The sequence below is a fragment of the Podarcis raffonei genome, chromosome 1 (genome assembly GCF_027172205.1).
Source record: "Podarcis raffonei isolate rPodRaf1 chromosome 1, rPodRaf1.pri, whole genome shotgun sequence".
Classification (NCBI taxonomy): Eukaryota; Metazoa; Chordata; class Lepidosauria; order Squamata; family Lacertidae; genus Podarcis; species Podarcis raffonei.
In genome coordinates, this window is record NC_070602.1 from 66,271,154 (window position 1) to 66,298,672 (window position 27,519).

General features: G+C 40.5%; 1 protein-coding gene across 6 annotated transcripts in view; it reads left to right on the forward strand.

The window, feature by feature from the left end:
• Nucleotides 1-27,519, forward strand: part of SYT9 (synaptotagmin 9) — a 91,019-nt gene that overhangs the window by 59,580 nt on the left and 3,920 nt on the right. Inside the window, exons 4-8 of one of the 6 annotated variants that reach the window (XR_008330730.1) lie at nucleotides 20,353-20,473; nucleotides 21,827-21,998; nucleotides 23,862-23,991; nucleotides 24,574-24,732; nucleotides 26,703-26,872. Coding sequence is in view for 4 of the 6 variants with exons in the window: in XM_053390576.1 (XP_053246551.1) it covers nucleotides 20,353-20,473; nucleotides 21,827-21,998; nucleotides 23,862-23,991; nucleotides 24,574-24,681 (531 nt within the window). In the remaining 2 variants the exon portion in view is untranslated. Of the gene's footprint in view, nucleotides 1-20,352; nucleotides 20,474-21,826; nucleotides 21,999-23,861; nucleotides 23,992-24,573; nucleotides 25,025-26,702; nucleotides 27,218-27,519 lie in introns of those variants that run through there. The other 5 variants (XR_008330729.1, XM_053390576.1, XM_053390600.1 and 2 more) reach the window with 5 other exon arrangements.

Sequence of the window (27,519 nt, forward strand, 5' to 3'; positions counted from 1 at the left end):
ACAGCATTATACCCTTATCCCTCTTCTGATCAAAGTAAAAGTTTCCTACATTGTCTGCAGCAGATTATTATATCATTTCAAAGATTGCTCTAATTCGAGACAATATCGTAATGTTGTCTGTGATTGCAAAAGATTATACCTAGAAGAAGAATCTGTCATTTCTCAGCGTATCTGCTCTCATAAGCTGATAATGAGGAGGAAAGCCAGTCTTTCTAACAAAAAAGAAAAGAAAAACCAGGAAAGATAACAGTCCTTTCAATTCTTAGGTGCTCCGCTTCTTAAGACATTTTATATTTTTTTGTAGCTGAGAACATGTATTTGATGCAGCACAAAACAGGTACAGCAATCACTGAAAACTTGAAACATATCATTGACTAATCCAGCAGGCTGATCTACAAGCCATATGTGCGCTGAGATTTCTGAGTGGCTCCTGCCCTGAAATAGTTTCCCAGGACAAGCTGCACTCGGTTTCATAGGGAAGTCATTTATCCAGCGATGCTTTGCGGGGAGGAGAGGAGCAATTTCTTCTGCTAGAAGAAATAAAGGGGGAAGCATGAGGAGAAGGAAATGCATTCAGGCCCCTTGCAATTACCTAACTTGATTCTTTAATAATAAAAAAATGCATTACGTCACAGACTTCTGACAAGCTCCTTCTCCTGTGGGACAGTTTTGTGAATTCAAATCTCCAGGGCCTGATGAGCTGCACCCAAGAGTATTAAAGGAGATTTCAGGTGTAATCACAGAGCCTCTCTATAATCTATAATCTTTTAGAATTACTGGAGAACAAGTGAGGTCCTTGCAGACTGGAGGCAGGCAAATGCTGACCTCATCTTCAAAAAAGACCCAGATAACAACTGACTGGTGAGCTTTACACTGATACCAGAAAAGGTCCTATAAAAGATCATTAAACAGTTGATATGTGAGCACTTAGAAAACGATACTGTGATTACAAGTCATCTCATTTCTTTCTTTTTGAAAGAAAGCTTAGCGGATCAGGGAAATGCAGTGGATGTAGTGTATCTTGATTTCAGTAAGACTTTGGACAAAGTTCCCCATTATATTCTTGTGGAGAAGCTAGTAAAAGGTGGGATAGACAAGGGAACTGTTAGGTGGATTTGTAGCTGGTGGACTGATTAAGCCCAAAGGGTGTTCACTAATAATTCCTTGCCATTCTGTAAAAAAATGACAAATGGGGCACCACAGGGTTCTGTCCTGGGCCCATTGTTGTTGACATATTATAAATGACTTGGATGAAAGAATTGAGGGTTGTTCATCAAATATGCAGATGACATAAAACTGGGAGGGGTAACTACTGGCGCAGAAGACAGAATCGGGATTCAAGATGACCTTAACAGATTGGAGAACAGGGCCAAAACTAACAAAATGAATCTCAGTAGGGACAAAATATATAAGAAATAGATCTACACTAAATTATTGAGTAGCAGTGAATAGAGCTACGTATATGCAGAGCCACATACATGCAAGAATGAATTTCAATGGGGACAAGTGTAAGATTCTACACTTAGGTAGGAGTAACCAGCTGCACAAATATAAGATGAGGGACACCTGGCTTACCAGTAGTACATGTAAAAAGGATCTAGGGCTTTTAGTAGACCACAAGCTTAACATGAGTCAACAGTGTGATGCAGCAGGGGGGGGGGGCAGAAGCTGATTCTATTCTAGCCTGCCTCATTAGAAGTATAGCGTCCAGATCAAGGGAAGTAATAATACTCCTCTATTCTGCCTTGGTCAAACCACACCTGGAGTATTGTGTCTAGTTCTGGGTGCCACAATTTAAGAAGGATAATGACAAGCTGGAACATGTACAGAGGAGGGCAGCCAAGATTATCGAAGATCTTGGAAACCAAGCCTTAGGAGAAATGGTTGAGGGAATTAGGTGTGTTTAGCCCAGAAAAGAGGAGACCAAGAGGCAATACGGTTGCCATCTTCAAATATCTTAAGGGCTGCCACATGGATGATGGAGCAAGCTTCTTTTCTCCTGCTCCGGAGGTTAGGACCCGAACTAGTGGCTTCAAGATACAAGAAAGGAGGTTCCAATTAAATATCAGGAAGAACTTTCTGATGGTAGGAGCTGTTCAACAGTGAACAGATTATCTCAGAAGGTGGTAGACTCTCCTTCTGGGAGGTTTTTAAGCAGAGGTTGGATGACCATCTGTCATGGATGCTTTAGTTGAGATTCCTGAATTGCAGGGGGTTGACTAGATAGTGTTCCAAGGTCCTTTCCAGCTCTACAATTCTATGATACAATTATTTCTCTGTAAGAATTTTTGGAATCCCCAAAGGGAAATACGGGACTAATGCATGTAACCTAAAATCTGCAATGCAAAGAAATCATGGGAATGTAATCCACTTTGTGTGTTTTTGCACCATTTCCCTTCTGCACATGAAGCTGTCCATAGATCACTGTGCACTAAACTTTGTTGAATATGTGTCCTTGCCTCACTTTTCTGAGATGGCATGAACAGTTGGCAAGAGCAGTGTGAGGGCTGGCTGGAGGCTGTCCTCAGACCAATAATCAAGTGTCACATATGACATTTATTAATACTTTTAAGTTGCATCATTTTACCTGTCTGTATGGCCATAGCAACCTTTTTCAATCCATCCTGGCTGGGACTGATGGCAGCTACATCTGGAGGGCTCCAGGTGGGTGGACTAGAGCCTCAGGAGTAGGTAGAAAAATCTGTCATATAGATGGCTTGCAGGGGTGGAAAGAACGACATCTGGTTTTGGCATTCCTTCTTTAATCAAGTATGCAAGGAAGGTTAAACAAGGTCTTGGCCCTGTAGGTCTTGTGCAGATAAAAAAAGTGTTGAGAATCAAGAGATGTAAATTTCACAAGGGGGGAAGAACCCTAACCACAGAGAGAGAGAAAGGAATATAATTGCTCTTCACGCTCTGCACAGAAGAAACACTTTCTGTAGCACCTCGGCTGCTTCACTGCACTATCAGCTCCCCCCGCACACACACCAACTTGTTTTACATTGTGCGATAATTCACATTTTCCAAGCCACCTTTCCAATTCTGGTTCCCTTTTCTTTTTAGAAACTGACAGGTTTTAAAAATATGTTATTCTAGTTCCTGTTAAGTTGGAATTAAGTAATTTGTGCCTGGAGACAGGCGACAGCTTTCTCAAAGGGTTGAAGGTGGCATAAGCAAAGCATCAGGTCTCTCTGGTGCACACACCCAACGGAGCTGACAATAGGATTTATTGTATGGTTCAAGGAGTCCAGCTGCTGCCCTCCAGCTGTTTTGGAATAGAGCTCCCATTATCCCCAGCCAGCACAATCAGAAGGTGGCCAAAGATGGTCCTTCAAAACTTTTGAAGGAAAGAAAAACCAATATAGATGGTATATTACACCGGTAAAAATGGCCAAAATGTATAGAACAGAATTGAAGACCTGTTGGAGATGTAAAGAAAAGGAAGGTACCTTTTACCATATGTGGTGGGAATGTAGACATACAAAAAAATTCTGGGAAATAATATACAATAAATTGAAAAAAATGTTTAAAATAACATCTGTAAAAAAGCCAGAAGCCTTTTTGATAGGTGTTTTAGATCAAGAATTACCAAAATTAGAAGAGTGGAGAAATCCCAACAAAAGAACAATGGCAAGAAAAATTGACGAACTACGCAGAGTTAGCGAAGTTAACAGACAAATTACATGAGAAAGATAACAGTGACTTCAAAAAGGAATGGGAGCTATTTACAGTCTACTTGGAGAAACAACAAAAATGAATGGACTCATTGGCAGGATTTGAATAAACTTTCACAATTTTATTGAGTTTAAACATAGAGGACGATATTGCAGCAACACCTAATAGTATATATACATGCAGAATGTAACAAACAATGTAACAAACCAGAAGGGGAAGTCGGGTGGGGAGGGAGAAGATTGTAAATGTAACGGTAAGGTAGGATTGGATATTGGTATGTGATATATGGAATTTGCAATTATAAAACCGCAATAAAAATTCATTTAAAAAAAAACAAAACCCCAAAACCTATCTGATAATAATTGTGTGTATGTACCACTATTCTATCCAACCATTATGTCTCTGTCATTTAGCTGTTTGGGGCATGAATCAGGCAGTTTTCGCAAGTTGGAAAAAAGGTGTTTTATGCTCCCCCTTCGTCACATTCCTAAATTCGTGTGGAATGCCGACAGCAAGTGAAAACCTGGGAATGCAAAAGCCTGATTTGTGTGATTTTTCTTTCTTCTGAGATGGGAATCATTGTTTGAATTGGGTAGCTTCATGTGTAGGTGACTACATGGAGTAGGAAGAGAAAGGAGGAAAACTTCAGGTGGACCCCAAAGTATGCTTTATTGAACCCAAAGCTGTTCAAATATAAATTGTTCTTCAGGAGCACAACCAAATCCCTTGGTCTTGAAATTCTTTTGCAAAATACATGGTGTGCCCATGTCTCATACCAGCTATATGCATGACTGAGGGAAGAAATGTATATTCTGTGCTGCAAGATTAGAGATCTTGATGCTGGCCAGTCATTTTGACTTGACACTTTTAAACCCCCTTAGAGAGAGGCTTAGCAATAGTAGGCTGCAGGGCTCTAAACTTAAGGATCTAGAGTCAGTCATGGCTTCCCTGAAAAAAAAAAAACATGGAAAATGCAGCTTGTTAAGGGTCCTGAAAGTACTGTTATGTCATTTTATAGCATGCTACCTGCACAGATTGGTTGTGTGCCATCCAGCCTTCGCACCAATTAGTGAACTGGGTCTGGATTCTGGACTCAGTCTGGAGGTACATTTGAATTAAATGAATTAAATTAGGTGCATTAAAAATGGCATCTGGAGCCAACCATCTAGGCTGGATGGTAGGAAGAAAAGAGAATCTAATTTAGTGGTTCAACACACACACACACACAAATTTTATTTTAGATTTTATTGGGGGGTACTACTGCTGCAGTTTTGTGTAAGCACAATAAAATTCTCTTTTTAAGAGAAGGTTGTTCTTTTTTTCTAAAGTACATATTCATAAAAAATAATGTTATGAAATTCTCCAACTGAAGTGGCATTTGGGGCATAATAGAACCATGGAATAATAAAGGTGTGTAATTGGAAGATTCTGCCCATCCTTAATGGCACACGTTGGGACTATATTCCTAGTCTGGGCTTCATGCAATAACATTTGCAACCTGCAAACTTGTGGTAGAGCAGATCACATGGAATGTCCCCACCTCAGTCCAACAGGCGGTTGCTGGAGTCAGACATGTTCATCCTTATTCTCTCCAGGTCAGCACCAATGTCATTTCTGTTCAGTGTTTCTGCCATCACAGCCGTATCGCCACTTTAGCAGTCTCCTCTACATTTCTGATAGGATCCTCCAAATCACTTTGAAGTTGAGAAACAGTAGTTTCCATCTTCTTTTGTGTGACCTCAAGAAGCCACCCTCCTGTTTTATCTCTGTTCCACAGCTGCTCATGTTTGGCCTGCTTGAGATTAGCTTTACCCTCAACCATAGGGTTGCCAGATTTCAAAAAGTAAAACCCAGGACACCCTGAAAGTTATTGAGCTTTTTTTATATACACACACCTGAAATGTTGTTGGTTCCTCCCACTTTTGCTTCTGCAGACCCCTGTGTCATCCCAGAGGGTTGGAGGCCCTTTTGAAACAATGTGGAAGGTGAGGCAGGAGACTCAAGAGGAAAGGGAGATATTCTAAAATTCAACACATCCCTTCCATTCACAGAAGGCTCCACTGGAACAAAGAGGAAAACTATTGGATAAAACTCTCTATTTATTTAAACCTTTTAAAACCACACCACATTGCAATTGGCCTCATAAAGCAGTGTGCAAATTAATTGCACAATAGGCATAACTCTTGGCACTGAAATATTTTTCCCAGTTAACTGCAATGTTCCTATAACATTCACAACATTCTAGTTTTAAGAGAAACTGCAAGTACAGCAGCCAACGCTTGAAATCTTGGTTCTCTGGAATCTTTCCCTAGAATGAGATTATATAAACTTTGTCCTTTTTATATTGGCCAAGCCTTGGAATTGCCTCCAAGCAATTTTATACATGCTAGTTTACTGTCAAAATGCACAGTATCCCTGATGGAGCGTTTTTTGGGTGGGGGGGGAGCAAACCTTCATCTCACTTTTGTTTAGTTTTTTTAACAAGTCAGAGAATATCCCCATCTGTTTCTTTGCAGATGAAACTATAGAGTCTTTCATTAGCCTTGAGAATTCATCTCTCAAAAAATCCCAGTGTTGTTGATGCTGGTTAAATTCATAGAGTCTAATGAGAATTTATTCGTCCCCCTGAATTGCACATACTGTTCTTGTTTGAAATGCCTCGGGCTATTTTTAGCCTTAAATCTGCAAGATATCAGGACCATAGGTCACCCTCTATTGAACAGGGTTTGATGCCTCTCCATCCCCACCCTGAATTTTTTAGGATTTCATGTCTCTGGTGTATGCAGCCTGTGCTCTTCTAGTTTTCTTTTTTTTAATGTAGTTTTTCTTCCTCTTCTTTTGGAAGCTGTCTCTCTTGAGAGCATAACTGGGTTATACTGGAGACATATAATTTAATGTTAGATTAAATTACATCAGATTCAGTGATGCCTGCAACACCAGTTAGATTCCCCAAACGATTCTGGGAAATGAGTCCCCAAATTTCATGGGAAAAGAAGAGAACTAGAACGTCACATTTGCCTCATGCACATTAGCTCAAAATAGTAAAGAGAGGGAGAAAAAGCAGTATTTTGCAGGGTCATGTAAAACATCTACTTAAAGTATTGCAAGCTCTTTCAAGCACCAATGCCATGGATTACACATTCAAGTTAAAATCTAGTGTACTTGCTTGTGACCAATAACCACCTTGATTTTTCATATTATCCGTCTCCTTTCATTTTATCTTTAATAGGTGGCCAGTTTCTTAAAATCTGCTTCTTGCTCTGACTCCCCGTTGACTCAGTATAAATCAAAACCACATTGCAGAGGCATGCATGTGAACAGTGTTACCTTGTGAGCAGGTCTCATCTTGCAGGCCTTTCCCATTGTCAAAATGTTGTCAGCGACTCCCAAGTATAAAGAGAAGGGTAGATTTCTTACCGTCCTTTTTTTATTCAGTATTCACAGAGAGAGGCTATAGAATCCAGCCTCTTGGATAATGGCGTTGTCCCGAGTGAATCTCCAGCCCCCGTCTCTCCCACTTCCTCATTCATCACCTCTATGTGTGCTGCTACGTGGCCTCCATATTTGAGCTCTTTGTTCTCCTACTTTCAAGGCTCTCCGGGTTCTGGGAGTCTGGAATGCTTTCTAATGACGTGTCTGCCAGGTGTTGCTCTGGCTCTCCCATGATTTCCCAACTTTCCCCCTCATCTGCCTCTGAGCTGTGAGCTCCTTCAGACCCCTGTTGTAAATCTATACTGTCTTCCTCTTCCTCCTCCCTGGAAGGGTCAGGCTGAGGAGGTGATCTCCACCATTCCTCCTCTGCCCAGTTCCTGACACCCATTGAGACACCCTTTGGCAGGTCATAAAATCCATTGGAAAGTCTTATATAAATTAGCCGGCTCACATATCCTCACTGTTCCATAGAATACCATAGAATCTTATTGATTTGGAAGGGACCCTGAGGATCATCTAATCTAACCCCCTGCAATGCAGGAAAATGCAGCTGTCCGTTACAAGGGATCAAACCTGCAACCTTGACATTGTCGCTACCATGCTCTCACCAGCTGAGCTATGCAGCTTCACCCACATTTGCAAAGACGTCTTGTGAAAGCCATAAATAGATAACTCTGCCTGGCCGGGGCAGGGGCACATAATTAATCAGAAAACGTCTTTCTCTTTCTTCCCTTCCTCACAATGAACTTCTTTTAGAGAATGGAGCACACAGAATGCTAATTGCATTTTATTTAAACAAGCCATAGCTTTGCTTATCCAAAGTTAGTTTTGTTTTACCGCTGCTCCTCTCATGCTTTTGTTGTTTGATGAGCAGTGTGATCAAACAAACTATGGTTAGCCAGTGGTTCAGAATTCACATGCAACAAACAGCAAGCCAAAGTTAAAACTAGCATGGTTCATAAGACAACAACGAACCATGACTTCAGATTGTGTGTTGACAGCAGTAAAGAAATCAAGACCAGGGTTTATATATCTCACTAAGCCATGGTTTAATAAACAACTGTTTAGCCTTATTCACAAGCGAGACCTCTATCGTTTCCACAGAGATACTGCTGAAAATAGCTTATGTGGGTGAATTGTACTCATTCTACTTTTAATATGGAGGGCTACAGAATTCTCTGTCCCTCCCAGCAGCTGCTCACTATGTGGAGCAGGAGTTAGTTTTTCTGTTTTTCTTGGACCTTGAAGGAGAGTCCTCGTTCCTTTGAAATAATGGAAGGACAGTCTAAAATAACCCAAAGGGAGGGCTTTGTAATTTGAAATATCTCCATCTTCTAAGAAAAAAAAATACTTTCTTGAAGCATCTTGGTATATATTTTGGAGGCCAATGGCGTCCGGGGGGTCCGGCACACTTCTCTGCCCGGAAAATGGCTTTTGGCTTCTGCTGTGGTTTCTCTGCAAACCCCCTCCAGCTCCTGCCAAACAGCCTGGGCACTCTCATATATTTCTTGTTTTTCATCATTGGGCTGGTGCAACTGTCTTGTTTTTGTGTAGGAAAAATGGCCACTTGCATTTGTATTGTTACAGTATTTGAAATCTTTGTAAGAAATTCCCTCCTAGACAAATGACAGGCATAACTTGTCACCATCACGAGTGCTTAATCATCCAAGGCCCTTTTATCAGAGAGAAAATGAATCAATCTGGAAAAGAGCTGGATGTTAGGTATTGACAGCTTAATTAAAATTATAATAGAGAAAGATACCAAAATGGTTGTTAGAATTTCCCTGTCCCAGTCTATTACATATGTTTTCCTAACCACACTTTGCATTCAGAAGCATAAGTAGAATCCAGACTTTAATAATAATCTTAGAGCCTGTTTTTTGTCTGAAAGAACCAAAGTCTCAAAACTTTATGCTGATTTCCCTAAGGTGCTCAAATTGCTGGCTCCTCTAGAGGTAACTAATAGCAGTCCTAGGCATGTCTACCCAGAAGTAAGTCCAAATAAAATCAATGATATTTACACCCAGCTAAGTATGAATGTTGTATTTAACAGTGAACTACTAATGAGGTTTTTATGATAGTTCTCACAACACTGTAGTCAACAGGTACTTACAAAATGGCACATTACTAGATAGCTAGTAAGTGTATGCTTCAACAGTTGAAAAGAGTTGAGATTTTATATCAGGTTGAAAAGGAAAGGGATGGCAACCCACCTCATTTCAAGATTTATGCATTTTAACTGTGTGTAGAAGCTGTGTTGCTATCACTGGTATGACATGGTGAATAAATACTTCCTTGCTGTTTATCAGACAACTGCACAAATCTAAAAAATTAAAGGTTTCCATTGGTGTATTGGAAATTGTCCATTGGGCAGGATGATCTACACAAAAATGGCACAAAAATGGATGTAACATTTTACAAGAAATTCCATTGTACATGCAGACACATTCACTTGATATTAAGATGACTGTTTTTAATGCCTTCAGCAATAAATAATTGTGCTTTGGGGATATAAGTGTAAACCTATCATAAACCCATTGGTTAAGACTGGTACATTTCAGTTTTCTTTTCTAGCTTTTCATTTGATATGTAACAAAGATGAAAAACTGTTAACGGTGGAGATAGTCCAGTTATTGCTGGCAAAAGATACCAAAATGTAGAAATATGAAACTACATCTGTTAGAGTGTTGTGGAAATAGATATGGCATCACAATTCACACAATCAGTTCTCACCTGGGACTCAGCTTCATTGGCAAAGAAAAAGTGCTTTATATGTGTTGTTTGTGACACCAGTGACACCAGATGGCACTTTGGAGTTCCGTTTGAGCCAACCCGATTTCTCATACAAAGTTTAAAACGCGTTTAACTGAAATGCTTCTTTGATGTGTCTGGATCCAGCCCTGCTTGAAGCACCTGAAGTGTGTTTTGTGATGCACTTGATTGTACGGCCTGCCTTTTTTTTTTAAGCTGCAATGTTGGGCTCATAAACTTTCCTTATTATTATTTCTGATGTGAAAACAACATTTACTGTACGTGGAAGTAAGTTTGGGCCGTGCCAGATTTTTTGGAGGTTTGTTTTTCAGTGCAAACATTGATAAGGCATCAGTAATGTGAGAAATTTCCCACCTGAATTGATTTCCCACCAAATCATTTGTAGTCCTTAGTGTGGAGTAATGGGGGGAAGTAAGATACTTTGCTGGTTTCAACTAATTCAGTGTGCTAGTGGAAGCCAGAACAAGCACTCCCACATGCACAGGGGGGTTTCTCTCCCCCCCCCTCGCCATCCGCAAATCCACTATGGAAGGGTGGGAGAACCCCAAAAACAGCACAGTGAGGGGGGGAGATCGTTCTGACTGGCAAATAAATAGGCTTGTGCTGACAGAACGATTATATCAGTGGTACATTGGACTCTACCCACTGCCTTTTCGAAAACGTGAAAAGGTTTGGAAAAAATGTGAAGATCATTCATCCCAGCTTCAAGTAAATGCTGTTGCTTCACTGGAGCCGAGGGCAGGTTCTTACAATACTCGTGTGGATAAAAATAAAGGTAAAGGACCCCTGACCGTTAAGTCCAGTCGCGAACGACTCTGGGGTTGCGGCGCTCATCTCGCTTTACTGACCAAGGGAGCTGACGTTTGTCCGCAGGCAGTTTTTCTGGGTCATGTGGCCAGCATGACTAAGCTGCTTTTGGCGAAACCAGAGCAGCACATGGAAACGCCGTTTACCTTCTCGCCAGAGCGGTACCTATTTATCTACTTGCACTTTGAGGTGCTTTTGAACTGCTAGGTTGGCAGGAGCTGGGACCGAGCAACAGGAGCTCACCCCGTCACGGGGATTCGAACCACTGACCTTCCGATCGGCAAGCCCTAGGCTCAGAGGTTTAGACCACAGCACCACTCACATCCCAATACTCATGTGGATACCCAGGGACAAAGCACACATGTACAGCTGCTGTGTCTTCATGTGTATATGTTTTAATGAGAAGGACTGGGATGATAATAATGGAAGTGGGTGATTCGTATTTGAGGTGTCGCCTGTCATTTTGTATTTAGACTGTCACACTGAAGCACAGAGCAACTGTCCCTTTTTAAGGGTACTTGGATTATACTTCAAACGTTTTTAATAACATAAAAGCTACTTTTATGTGCATTTTCTTAGGGAAAGTATTGCTGGATTCAGAACCACCTGACCTAGTAGATCTGGAAGCCAGAGGCTTTGAATATAGTGTTGGCTGAAGCCTCCTGCTTTAAGGATACACCTTGTTGTAAAAGAAGTTCCTTTAAATATGAGCGTGGTCTCATCCCTGAAACTTGTTTTTAATATTGAGATTTGGTCTTTGTAAAATAGGAAAGGCAAGAGAGTCTCTGAGCTAGACCAGATTAAAGGGAATGCCTTTCTAGCCAGAGGGGATGGCTTTAAGGCAGTCCATTAGTTGCCGTAATTAACAGCTGCAGTTTATCCCAGAAAATCACCAGTCCTTAGATCACATCTAAAACTGGCATCTTTGTCGCATTTTCAGCAGGGCTCCTGTGCTTTATTAACAGCTGCATAAAGGATAACAACTCAGTAGGTGAAGGTTTTCCATTCTACATTTCCATTCTGACAAAAAAACAACATTGTCCTGTTTAATGTCTGGTTACCATAAAAGGCATAGAGAAGCTGCTAAGGGGAGAATATGTGTCTTAAGAATGAGTAATCTTTATCATAAGCACCTTAAAAATTTATTTCTTTATTAAATTTGGATCCAGGAAATCTGCCATTACATACACTGTACGGTGTAACAGAAATGCTGTCTCATTCAGCCAATGGCCACATTTGAACATCAAACTGAGCCATCGTTTAGGGTGTTGTGAATGAATGTGGCCTCCCCTTGGGCTCGCACCCACACCCACAACCTCCTTGTCTTCTTACACATCCAAGAGAAAAGGAGTTCAGAAGCTTTCACTTTCAGTTCACAATGTCATCACAACTGAGGACTATGGTTAAAATTAACCGTGGTTAATTTTAACAAGCCAGCTGCTGAAACCACAGTTTAAGTTGGGCTGTTGTTGTTAATTAAGCAGGTGGAGACTTGGCATGTTCGTATCGTGCTAGGCCATTTTGGACCTACACAAACCTCTTTAATAGCAGTTGGATGATCTTTAACTACTCCCATCATTTTCATCATTACAAGAAATCTGATTTTGTTGTTGCACAATAGGCCATTGCAGTCGTTCATGAAATGAACCCTTTGAGAGTTTGAGCAAAGTTTTATATTAAATGTCATCAACTGTATTGCTAGGTGAATGTTTCTTTACACTGAGTATTTCTAGATTACAGGTATAATCTCTTTCACTATTTTGATTCATTATATATTTAAGCACAGACATTTCCTTACAGAATTCAGAACCTGCAACGGCTAAGGCAGTGTCTACTTCATTTCCCATTAGACAAATATTTGATCAGAGTAGAGTCATAGTGACAATTAATTGATGGCCATTCCAAATTCATTATTAGGCAAATGAAGCTGTTCCTTTCGCACAGTGATTTATTTATTTTTTGCTCACGCTCCCTATGAACCCTTGTGCCTTCTCCAAACCCACTCTGGAAGGTTGAGGGGAAAGGTCAGAACAGATTTGGGGGGCAGTTAGAGGAGATGGAGGCAATGTAGCATTGCACTGCCAGAAATCCTGCATAACAGAACTTCTTTGTTGGGTACTTCCCAAAGTGTTTAGCTTTGCTTGCTAAATTAGATCACTCTCTAGGGCACTTATAAGAAAATCAAGGCAAACTACCTCATCCAAATTGCCCTATTTTTCTCAATCCATTCCCCACCCCCTTTAAAATCCACATCGTTGCGCAGTGTGTCTTCATACTGGAGCTGGTACCCTCCATGGCATGACACTGTATTTGTTTGGTGCCTTATTTATTTTATTGCCTTATCCGTTTTTTTGTAAAATGCTTTGAGGCTTTTTCTACAATCAATGGGGTATATAAATTTCATGAAAATAAGTGATGAGGAACCAGGATGTAGAAGCTGGTATGTTTCAGTAGTAATAAGCTAAGAGTAGGCTTACGTTTCTGCGCTCTGCCTCTCATCTAGTTAACATGGTTAGTCCAATAAAAGGTAACTCTGTTTCTGTTCAGATTTCAATTTTCTACTACCTGTTAATGCTTCAGACTGTTGATTACATTTTAGTATCATTCTGGTAGGCTTCGCAAATATATCCACAACCTTTAGCCTAGTAACCCAAACCATCCACTGAGTATCATTGCTAATGTAATAGTCTCTTTAATTCTAAATGCTCTGTTTCAGAATACTTAAATGTTTTCTCTATGGGCCATTGAAGCCTATTACAGAAAAGTAAACGAAGTCCTGAATGAAATTGTGTGACTGTGATTAAGAGCATTTATTTTAAGGCGAGCGCTGCCGATAAAATGAATGTGACATTTTATTATGTGTATAGTGTCACAAAAGCTTTGTCGCGGAGTGCTTTGTATAGGCTTTTGTTTTAGCGCTAATGCTTTCCCCCTTTTCCACACAGATTAAGTACCTGAAGTACAAGTAGGAAACCATTTTCTTACAAGCAGCCCCAGTGAAGGCTGGTCCATTTAGTGTGAATGCGGCAATGGGGCGCACCAACCGAAAGGGCTTTTAGGGAATCCAGCTTAGCCTGAGGAGGGTGAGAGGATTGCTGGCGTGTATCTCAGTCTTCCCTCAACGCCTTATTTCCAAAAAGAGCAGAGGTTGGCACTGCTTGCCAGCTTCCTTCTCCTGGGCCTCAGCTTTGCCCTTGTAGAACCGAGTGGGGAGGAGGGGAGGGTGGGACGAAACTAGAACTGGCTGTCTTTGCCTGTCAGTGGCTCTGGATCCACCTGGATCCCTACCAGTCCCCAATGGGCACCAGCCAGCACTGCCATTTATTTTACATACGAGTAAATGGCCTCAAAATGACTGTCTTAGTTAAGGATGGTAGCCTACCAACATAGTGCCTGGTAGCATGCAACATTATGTTCAGGGATCCCAGAGATTTGCAAAGCTGCAATGCAGCATGTGATCACAACACCTTTAAAAACAATCACATTTCAACCTGTCTTGCATTCATCTAAATAGAGTAACCATTGGGGTATTTCTGAAGAGAGTTCTGCACTTACAAACACCTTATGAGCTCTTCAAAGCCGTTCCTTTACTAAATTTGGATTTTTTTTCTTTTTTAAAGTCATAAGGGCCTACCTTATGTAAGCCTAATAATGCTTACAAAAGTTTCTCGTACAGCTTGGTAAGATCTCTCTTAGCACTTGCTTCTGCCACCTCTCTCGCCATCAGTACTGCCTAAGCTTTGAACTTTCAATATGATCTGATTAGAAGTAGACTCTCATAGACAGTGCAGGAAATGAGTAGGCTGGCTTGTTCACTGCAGCTGGTAACACAAGAGAGGCTCTTGCTAAGGAAAGGTGAATGACAGTCAAGAGCCAAACTTACTTCCAATGTTTCATTCAGGTATAGCAACATCACTATGTCAGCATAGCATCTCCTTCCCCTCCCTTTGCCAGTCCATTAGATGGGATTTAGTCAAGACTGACTGTTCTGTCCCCCGCCCCCCGTTTCCTCTCCCAGAGAATTATGAGATAATTTTGTTCCTGTGTCCATTCATTTTTTAATTAAGTTGTTAAGAGACATAGGGTTTTGGGTGGCCATGTGTACTCATATATGAACTCATGCTACAGCAGAGGCCTGTGCACTTGTCCGTCTCCTTTTTCAGTGTGGATAATTGCGACGTGCTGAGTGGAAGAATCTTTAATTTATTAAGATTTCACAATTCATATGCCATCTAGGACACAGGGGAGACTTAAATTTTCTCCCTGGTGCTGGTGATGAAAGTAGAAGGTGCTGCCAAAAGAGCTGCACCAGTGTAAGATTTCAACGACCAGATACTCTTGTTGTTTGTTTATAGCACCCAGTGAAGTCATCCTGCTCCCATAAGAACGTCCACTTAAACAGCAGAATTCCTGCAGCCCTGCAGGCTCGCCAAATCTGTTCTGAGGATTGCCTCAGGTTTCCAGAGTGGATTTGCGGAGAAGCATGGGAGACATACCTCTTGAATTGTCTGCATATAAATCCATAACTCATGTCATAATGGAGATGAGATCCAAAAGATGTAAATTCTTGGTTGGTGAAAGTCCTACACTCAAAGACCTTTGAGCATCGTCTTACAGTCAGGAGCAATGAAGGCAGGGGGAAGCAGATCCTCCGCACCCCTTCTTGCTTCCATGCTTCTTCCTATTCACTCTCTCGCGCATGCTAACACACAGAATACAGAGCCCCTCAGAGTGTGCTGCTGGTGATTCTCCCTTCTTTTTGCTCCTTCAGCTTCTGTATGGATTGGGAATTGGAATTAGGGCAGGGAAGTCTCTGTTATCCTCAGGGCACTTGCACCCCAAGGGCTTATTTTAGTTCAGCTATTCGTTGAAGGTTGGTTATACATAAAATCATGCTTAGGCTGGCTTGTGCCCAGCATGTACTGAAGCCTGACAATCTAATTGGAAATGAGAAGGTGCAAAATAATAAAGATTGCATCTTTATTAATTTTTCCCCACCACAGTAAATTGCCATGATCCCTTTGGTCCACTATTTCCCAGCATTTTTTCCAAACAGCTCAGCATGTGGTAGAGGTACTTGTGCTACACAGTCGCTTTGGGCTATATGAAAAACACACAGTGTGATTTATCAAATTTGCTGATGTTTGTCACATCATTCTTTTGTATTTCAGTTTTATTAAAGTTTGCCAGGAGCTGTAATAGATGCTAGCAGTGCAGGCCAAACAGTGGGTAATCCTCTAAGGATTCAATCCAAGCCTCTGTTTGATTTGTAAAGCTGGCTTTTGAGCATAGGTGCACCACATGTTCTCCAAACTGACAACATATTGCCTGTGGCAAAATTTGAATTGTACATCTGAAGCCGTACTGAGCCCCTGTGTTTATCACTGCCATGGTGTTTCAACGTCTTAAATTTTTTAAGGCTCTGAGGCAGAGATTCAAACTGTGAGTTTGATTTCTCCTTTTAGCCCTTCTTTTGTGCTTTTCTGGTCATGGGTTTTATTTTCATTTTAGATAGCTTCAGCGATGAAGGGAGTTTTGTCTGGAACACCGTGCATTAAGTTGTCCAGGTTGCCCTAAGTTGCGCTAACAGAGGCAGACACCGTGACATTGGAATTCAGGCACACCAAACGAGTCAAGTTCACACTTACTAAGAAAGTGTTTCCACAGAACACTCTAGCATAAGAACATAAGAAGAACCTGCTGAATCAGACCAATGGTCCATCTATTCCACCATCCTGTTCTCACAGTAGTCTTCCTGATGCCTGTGGGAAACTTGCAAAGTGGACATAAGCGCAACTCAGCCCACCTGCCACTCCCAGCGACCGCTACTCAGGGGCATACTGCCTATTGATAGGACTTTAAAATTATTGATTGGTCTAGAGCTGCATAGGAGTGATAGCATACAAACAGCCAGCGACTCCCCAAACCTGTGGGTGAGTGGAATAGGGGACGCATCACCTGGACCACTAGCTGACAGACAAGTGTAGTGTTTTATTATTTAGCAAGAAAATAAATAAATGATGAACATCCTTCTCATCCAGAAAGAGTTTAAACACAAGTAGAAGAAGACATTTGTCACCTCTGGAGATGGGAATTCAACCTCACAGCAGGTAGCTGTGGGTTCTCCTCCTTGCTCTTGTCAACTTCTCTTGTCTTGCACAGATCATGACATTAAATTTCAATCTCTGATTTGTTAGGGACCTCTAAATGGGCATCGCCCCTTTCCTGGAGGCGTGTGTGTTAATAATTAATTCAATTTTTGCAACAACAACAAAAAAACCCTGACTGTTCCTCGTTTTCTGTCCTACTGCCTTGTTGATTCATCTCTGATCTCCGGACATCTCCTGGTTTCCCCCTAAAAATAGGTACTTATTCTGAATAGTGTCCCCTGATCTGCTGACTTTTATCCTGTTATCCTTAACATCTGTTATCCTTAACATCTGTACCCCAACGTACTAGATGATGATGATTGATTAAATTCATTAGTCACCTTTTTTGCCACAGCAGTGCAAAGTGACTTAACAATATTTAAGGGAAAAAACCAGCATTATATTTCCCCCTCTTGAAATCCTTTTCCTATGTATAAGATACTGTCAGCACATGTTTATATACTGAAACGTGTTTTCACCAAAATGGTAAATCTAAAACTCCCAGCACACTGTCAGTGGAGGTAGAGCAGAGCCATCACAGCTAGTAGCTGTTGAGAGCCAGGTCCTCCATAAATTTGTATAATCCTCTTAAAGCCAGCCATGTTGGTGGCCCTCATTGCCTGCTGAGGGAGCAAGTTCCATAGTTGTTGCCTGAAGAAGAAACTTTTTATCTGTCCTGACTCTTCTGACATTCAGCTTCATTGGATGTGAGTTCTAGTGTTATTGGGGGGGGGGGACTTTAATTTATCCACTTTAAGCACACCATACATAATTTTATACCCCTCTATCTTATCTCCTCTTATTCACCTTTTTTCCTAAACTGAAAATCCTCGAATATTGTAACCTTCTCTCCTTGGGGAGTTGTTCAAGCACCTTGGTCATTCTGGTTGCTCTTTTCTGAACCTTTTCCAACTCTACGATATCCTCTTTGAGGCAAGGCAACTGTACACCATATTCCAAATGTAGGATTATAATATTGTCAGTTTTATTTTCAGTTCCTTTCCTAATTACAGCTATTGCACACTGGGTTGGCATCTTCATCAAGCTATCTGCTATTTCCTTGAAGGTCTCATTCCTAGTCACTTACCGCCAGATCAGAACCCCATGTGAAATTAAGATACAGTGGTACCTCGGGTTAAGTACTTAATTCGTTCCGGAGGTCCATTCTTAACCTGAAACTGTTCTTAGCCTGAAGCACCACTTTAGCTAATGGGGCCTCCTGCGGCCGCCACGCCGCCGGAGCACCATTTCAGTTCTCATCCTGAAGCAAAGTTCTTAACCCGAGGTACTATTTCTGGGTTAGCGGAGTCTGTAACCTGAAGCGTATGTAACCTGAAGCGTATGTAACCCGAGGTACCACTGTATTTTTTTTACCCCCAACATGCATCACTCTACCCTGTTTACATTGAACTGCACTTGCCATTTTACCACCAATTCATTCAGTTTTGGAGGGGTCCTTTTGGAGTTATTCAAACTCTCTTTTTGTTTTAATGACACTGAACCACTTTGTATCATCAGCAAACGGGGCCACTTCAGTGCACACCCCTAAACTTATATCATTTATGAACTAATTAAAAACACAGGTCCCAGTACCAATTTCTTGGGGAACTCCATGCTTGCATTTCTCTCCATTTGGAAAACTGATCACTTATTCCTCTCTGCTTACTGCTGCTTAACACATTTCTGATCCACAAGACAAGCTTTCCTCTTATTCCATGACTGCTAAGCTTACTCAGGGGTCTTTAGTGAGGTACTTTGCTAAAAGCTTTTTGAAAGTCGAAGTATGTCATTTGGCTCACCTCAAGCTATATGCTTGTTGATATTCTCAAATACCTAATAAATTTGTGAAACAAGATTTGACCTTGCAGAAGCCATGCTGACTCTACTTCAGCAAGTCTTGTTCTTCTAATGCTTGGTTATTTTTATCTTTAACAACACCATCCTACGTCAATACTAAACCTTGATCACCAGAGGGTCACCATTATCCTCATTGTAACAGGCATTTCTGATGGAGAAGTTTACACTGATTAGTGAGTCTGATCTTATCATAGCATATGTAATTCTAAAAGGATTGTGTTCTTACCTTGCTTTCATTACAGAAATAATGCAAAATAAATGCAACTGCTGGTAATGAAAATATAAGCTTTGGAGACAAATTACATGAAATCCTAAATAAAGATTTAAGTATTGAAATTGAAGAGGCAGGCCTTTCAAATTTTCCACTCTAGTTAATATGATTTCTTCAGGTAAATTAGCTTGAAGCGTTAAGAACATCCCTGTTTTACTACAAATCATTATTTCAATTTGATGCAAAATGTCATGGAGATTTCTAGTTTCAAGATCACATATTAATATGACTCAGTGGAAATGTACACAGTAAGCTTTGTGCTTTCTGGTGTTTTCAAATTCAATTATAATCAAACAGCCCTAAAAAAGAGACTTCTTTCCTAGTGTAGATTTTTATAACCAAATGGGAAAGATTCTTATGATTCAAAGAATGCAGACGTGAAATTTTACTTAAAATAAAATGTTTCCTAGTGTTAGTAGGGCAGCCTTTCCTCTCGGTTTGCATATCTGCTTGGCAGGAGTGGCTGGTAATTGGGGCACAGATAATAATGACTTGCTTCTAGCAGGTAGCTATGCTAACAGGAAGTGAGGGATGAAATGTGAGAAACCTGAGGGACTTCCTGCAAGGCCTCAGGAACTCTTGAAATGGTTCAGAGCAACCTTCTCCAACCTTGTTCCCTCGCGTGGTGAATCATTTTCATTTGCAATTATTTGGCTGAATGCCACCCAGTACCTCACAAAATATTGCCTCTGAAGGTGAAGATTTCGTTTAACTGTACTTCATACCATCCTTTATACTAATAATTAATCCTTCCCGGGTGGCTCCTTCTGTAGCCAAAAGCACAAGCCATACACAAGAGCAAGGTACAGAAATGCAGAAAAACTTGAGAAAACAAATTAGGAAGGTAAACATACAGAACGCCCAGCGAGGACATAGCATGCTCAATGGCCATGGAATGTTGCCTGGCTCTGAGGGAAAAACAACGTACATATCACATCTGTTAAAAAATAATGGCTGGAATGTATTACGGCAGTAACAACACAAACATTTGAATGTATGACAGCATCAGAAAAGTGACGTACAGAAGTAGTTCGCTGCTGACTGCTAAATTCTGATAGGGATCTACACAGAGGGAAAAACCCCCGCTATAAATAAGTCAGAAATTAATTCGTTATAACAAAAGAAAAAAAGTTATGTGAAAATTGCATAGAAATTTTATTTTGCTCTCTGGCGCTTTCTGGTGTTGCATGTTTATAATACATCCAAAGCTTTTTTCTTTTTCTTTTTTTACTAATGTAGCTGAGTTCCCAGAGTGAAAAGTAGGCACAAACATTGTCCTTGCTTTCGATCCATATTATATCATGGCAGACATAAATTTATTTTGGATATTTTAACTGATGAAGAGAGACATTTTCAATACTGTTCCAAATGTATTTTATTGTCTTACAGGACAAAGTGGATCTTGGCGAGTTGATGTTTTCACTTTGCTATCTTCCAACTGCTGGTAGACTAACTATTACTATAATAAAAGCTAGAAATTTGAAGGCCATGGACATAACAGGAGCATCAGGTAGGAATGTTTTTTTCATTCCAATTTTAATGTACTATTTAGAAAGTACCGTATTTTTCGCTCTATAACACGCACCCGACCATAACACGCATGTAGTTTTTAGAGGAGGAAAATCCGTAGGCATGCCACCCGTAGGCATTCCCTCCATAACACGCACAGACATTTCCCCTTACTTTTTAGGAGGAAAAAAGTGAGTGTTATGGTGCAAAAAATACGGTAATCATATAAGTTTAGCATATGCCCATCCTAGCATACTCTTTCCTGGGAGAGCCAGTGTGGTGTAGTGGTTAAGAGCGGTAGTCACGTTATCTGGGGAACCGGGTTCAATTCCCTGCTCCTCCACATACAGCTGCTGGGTGACCTTGGGCTAGTCACACTTCTCTGAAGTCTCTCAGCCCCACTCACCTCACAGAGTGTTTGTTGTGGGGGAGGAAGGGAAAGGAGATTGTTAGCCGCTTTGAGACTCCTGAAGGGGAGTGAAAGGCGGGATATCAAATCCAAACTCTTCTTCTTCTTCTTCTTTGAGTACTATAAATGCAGTAGTTTGTTAGAGGGGGACAGTACACTTGGTCCTGAACCATTTCATCAGTATTTTTCTGTACTGAGCTAGTGGAATATCCCAGCGGCACATTCCTTGCAAAAATGTGCAAGGAGTCTGCATGCAGTGATCTTCTTTTAAAACATTGTCAGCAGTACTTTGTTACACAATTAATCAAAAGTATAGCCAGGCATCAGGGATAAAATAACTCCGCGGAGTAGAAATACATCCCAAACCGACCTGAAATTGCAGGTAAGACACACACTCCACCCATTACCAAACTACATGGCTGTTTTAATTGGGGTAGAAAAACCACCCCAGTTTATTTCCAATGCTTCTTGCAAGCATTTGAGTTGGAGGGGCCACACACTGTCATCATATGTACTGAAGAAGGGCAAAACTGTGATTCTGCCATCCACTTTGCACCATGATACGGTGGTCAACAGAGGGCAGAAAAACTAGACATTATCCTGCAGTACAGTGCCACTACAGGTTTTGACTATCTCATTTTGGGTTGTGGGTGTGGCATATTGTATTGCATATTTCTAGTCCTTTAACAAATTCTGTATTTCAAATCAACCCTAGTTGTTAAATGGAGATCCTACTGGGGTATAAATCTTCCCCCATGAATGAACAGTGTCATCTAAGGCACAACGGAGAGCGAGGTTATTAACTGTAGAACATTACTTTTATTTAAAATACAGATGACAAGATTATAAGGAAAAGGTATCAGAGAAACAAATTTGGTGCGTTGTTGCTTTAAACTTGTGATTATTTTGAAATAAACCAGTATGCTTGTTATGTCCTTCACACAGATCCCTACGTGAAGGTTTCACTAATGTGTGAAGGGAGACGATTGAAGAAGAGGAAGACTTCCACTAAGAGGAACACCCTTAATCCTGTTTATAATGAAGCCATAGTCTTTGATGTCCCTCCAGAAAACATTGACCAAATTAACTTGTTTATAGCCGTTATGGATTATGACCGGTGAGATATCTGGACATCTCTTCAGACTAGTGACCTAATCGAATCGAATGACAGTAATTGGTTTTGTCTTCTCACTGAGACCTCTTTAAACTGCCAGAGAGGAGAAACAAGATCTCCCTTTGACAAAAAAGCTGGGGATGAATGAATGGCAACAGGGAAATGGATTTGGGTAGACTTAGAATGAGTGATGGACAGAGAGTGTAGGCAGTGCCGGATTTACGTATAAGCTAAACATGCTATAGCTTAGGGTCCCACTTTCTTGGGGGCCCCCAAAAAATTTAAAGGGGGAAAAACCTGGATGCACATTTCCAAAATATAATATACTTCTTCTTAATTGTATTTCAGTTCAAAAATTACTTTGATAAAATACATATTTTGTTATGTGCAAGTGGCTTTAGATATCTATTAGGGCCATAAATTACCATATAGCATATATTCAACACAAAAAACAGCGACAATTTGTTGTTGACAAAGGACAGCTGGACATATAACAGGCCCCATTATCTTCAATAGCTTAGGGCCTCATCAAACCTAAATCCGGCCCTGAGTGTAGGTTGGGAAAAGAAAGTGTGGCTGTGAGAGTTAGAGAGAACAAAGAAGATATGGGATGAGGGAGATATTAAATTATATATTTAAAAGAATTAGGATAGTTTAAGATAGCCATGCTAAGTGGGAAAAGTGGAACTATTCAGATTCTGTATATAAAGATTGCTTGTTCTGCGTGTTATGTTCCTTAAATCACATCTGGGTGGATTCCCAGATAAATATGTTTCATCCCATACATTTGGTGTATGTGTAACGTGAGGTAATATAAGCCAGTAGGTGATGGCAGCAGGTATTTTGAGAGAGATCTGGACTCAGTAGAGCAGCTGTGGAACTGACTTTAGTGACCATTTGGAGGCAGACCCTTGTGAGGGACTGCCGGGAGTGTCACACTCCCCAACTCCGCCTTTACTGGAGTGCTTAAAAATATTGGAGTTTCAGATCAGTTAAGAGAGGTGATAGCCTAAGAACTTGTACACATCTTAGGCTGTACTCTGGACCTGCTGATTGGGGAGATCTCCAAGGCTTTATGAACTGGAAGATCAGTTAACATTGGGCAAGTCATCTTTCTCCTCCTTTGCCTCAGTTTGTGTGTGCTTTTTGCCTCATGTGATGGGGAACCTTCCTGGGAGGCTGGAGGTATGATATCTTAAATGGCGCCTCCAGGCTAGGGATACACCAGAACCCAGTATAGATCTAGGTGCAGTAGCAAGGGAGAGGTGTAGACTAGCACACACATAATATTCCTTTCTGGCTTCACCCAACAGAAGCTGCTTTGGTGGGTCCACACTGCCAACATGTTCCCTAGAATTAGTGAAAATGTTGAGAGGATGAATAGTAAATGGGACATTAAAAATGTCATTATACCTTTACATGGGTCTCCGCCTGCTCTAATTTATATACAAAGAACTAAACTTCCATTCCCTGAAGACCAAAATACACATGCCGCTAAATAGGTATATGCCTCTCACGTGAAGGTTTTTTTAAAAACAACAACTGTAAATTGCATCAGCTAAGGGTGGTTGATAATTAATGGGATCAGAACAAGTGTGTGTGTGTGTGTGTGTGTGTGTGTGTGTGTGTGTGTTTATTTAAGTCTTTCCTCCCCTGCTATGGAGTGAGGAATTTTCTGTGCAAATTTCCTCTTCATGCTTGCTCAGATCCCATTAGCATTAAGTGCAAAAATATACATTTAAAGTCATGTCAACTTTAGTCCTTAGATGTGTTTCCAAATGCTCACCCTTGCTCGGAGAGGGTTTGAATTACACGGTTCCTGGATGTGAAATTTTAAGAAATAAATATTATTGAACCTTTTCACAGTGTAGGTCACAATGAGGTCATTGGAGTCTGTCAAGTAGGCAACGATGCGGAAAGCCTTGGGCGAGACCACTGGAACGAAATGCTCTCCTACCCTCGGAAGCCCATTGCTCACTGGCATTTGCTTGCAGAGGTAAGACTCCTTCGCCTGACACACTGCCTTTTCTATTATGCTAGAAGCTCTTAAAATGACCCAGTGCTGGAGAAAACACCTTTTCCCCCCTCTTCAAACAAGAGTCCATTTGCTTAGACTAAATCCTTTTAAGACACATCGGAATCCGGAAGCTTAAAGCAAGACTGATGTAGGGATCAAGCGAAATCTGATCCCGAGAGATTTTATTTTTAGTGCAATGTGAAACTACTTCCAACTTAAAGGTAAACCCATATATCATGCATATGTAGATTTTTATAATATCTAAAACTTTGGGTACATACACCAGTACATCCTTGTGTACTGGATTACGTCTGTCTTTTACAGATGGTGGTGTCCACTGGATTACACATATGAAGAAACTACTAACAGGGCTTATGGTTATGTTTATATACAAGACAGAAATAATGATTTATTATCTGGTAATAATGTAAGTCCACACCAGTGTCCACAGGGACCTCAAATTATGTTGGAATTAAAAACGTCCTTAGAGTTCAGGACATGCAGTCGAAAGCTCTCCTCAAGTTACAATTAGATTCCTCTGTTTCTTTTGTCTTCATTTAGGGCCCTATTCCACAGAAATGTTATGCGGGCCTTCTGCGCATGGATGGCTGCCGAAGAGGCTTCCTCACTCTTTTAACCTATTCAGCAGAAATTTGGCATTCCTGTTGAACCCTTTCTTAGCCATTTTCTCAGGGGCCATTCCGCAGAGTGTCCAAAGGGGTAAAGACATCCCTTCAATTCCATTATTTAACCCTCACCCGCTTTCCCAACCCCAGAATACATTAATCCCAAACCACAAGATGCAAAACTTCTGTTTGTTAGATGGAAATGTACTTTTGTTTCTGAAGCTTTCTGTAGTTTTGATTCTAACATAGATACCCATGTCTATCTGTAACACCCATATTGTCATCTATACTCCTTAAATGAATTGCATTGTTAGTCGTGTTGTTTCAACCCACATAATGCATTTTTTGAGATGCATGGAAAATAAAACATTTTATTATGATAAGTATTGTCATAGATGGAAAAAAATGGAATTCCTTTGTTTTATATACCTAACCCCATTAGGTCAGTAGTCGAACTATTAGTAGACAGTTTTTGTTTTCATAATGTATGGATTACAATACAATAGTGATACGGAAGTTCCAGTAAGTTGTGTGTCATATCCCTTTTAACCATCAGTGGCAACTGCCCCCACAAAACCTCTGTGATTGACCGCACCATAGATTTAAAAAATAACACAGGGGCTTACTACACTACCCAAAACTGAAAGAGAACGTGTCTCAAGGTTTTGAAGAAATATATAATTGTGTGTTTGTGTGTCTTATTAATTTTAAAATGCAGTTGTACAGTAGGAAAAAATAAGGGGGGAAATCATTAAAGTACAATTGAACAAAGACAGATCTCATATCATTTTTTCTGTAGAACAAGATAGATAGATGAGGTATAAGACCAGGATGCAGAATTCAGAAGAAAAACAGGAACCTTCACAGACTCTTTCCAAAAAATCAGGATCATGTGGAGCAGAGGGCTGGAACCTTTTGGAGGTGGAATTACTAAAAGTCAGAAATGGAAACCACACATTTGCAAACACGTCCGGTGTAGCTTGGCCTTTGGGCACATTTCAGAACAGCCCAACATGTTTTGGCCAATGACTCTTTAAAGGTCTTCTTCAAGGGCTACAAAAACATAATAATATACCACATGAATAAAAAATGGAGTGCATATTGAAGCTACGTGGGTGCCACGTGGGCTTAAAGAAGTATTGGATTTCCTTCCACACTTGGAGACATGCCCCTGGGGTTGTTGTTGTTTTTTTTTTTGCACTGTCATGTTTAGAAATGAAAGTCCTTGATATTTTTATCACAAATTAACAACACCTGTGTGTGATTCATTAGAAAATACACCATTTGCTGCCTTCAGACAACAATTCCAGTTGCCAGTTAATGTGAGCAGAGATATGGGCAGGCCATTTGTCAATTTAAGTAAGTATACATAGGCTCATACGCAATTTGTATATGTTCTTACAGCCCCTGAAGAAGTCGTCACTTGTTGTGCGGAACCTATGGCCCTCCAGGTGTTACTGAACCAGAACTCCCATCAGCCCCGGCAAGCACGGGCAATGGCTAGGCATGATGGGCGTTGTAGTTCAACAGCATCTGGAAGGCCAAAGGTTCTCCATACCTTTGTAGGCCGAAAACACTTTGGGCTGTTGCGAAAATAAAATCCATACATTTCTTCAACATCTTGAGAAACACTCTCTTTTGGTTATGGGTTCATTTTGGATTCTCTCCACTTTTTGCATTTCTTTTTCACTACAGTACAACAAAACTACAAGCTACTCCCACCCATAGCATTTTGAGAATTTGGGTCTTGTGGAATGAGTCATGCACTGAGTAGTTTTGACAGTTGGAAACCACCCAAGTACAATTAAAGAAACAAATATAAGAGTTAGATTAAAAAGAATAGATAACAATATTAGGCCTATTCTAGTGATTTAAAAACATTTGGTGAGAAAGCCTGTGGACTTTACTCTTCTCCAGGCACGCGTTCAAATTGAAAGCAAATAAAGTAGGTTTGTGGTACGGCCAGACTTGTTGATTTTATGTCATGGTAGTCTTTTAGCAAGTTTTGCTATTTAGATTACAATTTGTTTGGCCTAATTCAAATTTGTTATATTTGCTTTGCAGCTCTGATCCTAAATGGTTTGAAAAATCTGAGCCCCCGGTCATCTCCCTTTGGGGAAGGCCGAATAAACTGTAGTCCAATTAGCAAATCTTGGAGAGAGACTTTCAACACAGCAGCAACACCTCATCTGGAGAAAAACAAACAAACAAACCACTAAAGCACTTTTTACATGGTATGCGGAGATTGTTATAAACCAAAATGTGAAATGACTATCACACCCTTAATGGAAAATACGTAGACCAATACATCTTTGTTACCTTTCTTGAGGGTGAGGAGTTGGGTATTTTTGTCAATCTGAAAAGCCAGTGCATAGAATGTTCGATATTAATAATGGGCATCACTAAGTAAAAAAGAAAAATCAAAAATACAATTGTAAGCCACAGTCATTCTGCTATCGGGAGCACTGTCTAGTAATTAAAAAACTTAGATGAAACATTTATATTCTGTTTGTGAATCCATATTAAGTTGTCAAATAACTGTTCCAAGTTTGTAGAATAAATCATTTCCATAACTATCACTTAATCTTGTCCTGCTAACCATATATACTTCAAGTTGGCATCTGCAATGTATTATTATTTAAATCTTGCATAGTAATATAATAGAATTCGGATTTTTGGGTTGGGTTCAATTCGGCCTTCCTTTTCAGATTGGACCAAAACAGTTCTGGGATGTTGGGGATCTGGGGATCTGTATGTTTCTTGCTTTCTGGCATGGGTCCAACTGTGCATGCTCGCAAAAGCATCCAAGTCTGAAACATGAATTACTCCAAGCCTTTCCTATCACCTACTGTTGCCTTGTTTTCTTTGGTCAAAATGCCAA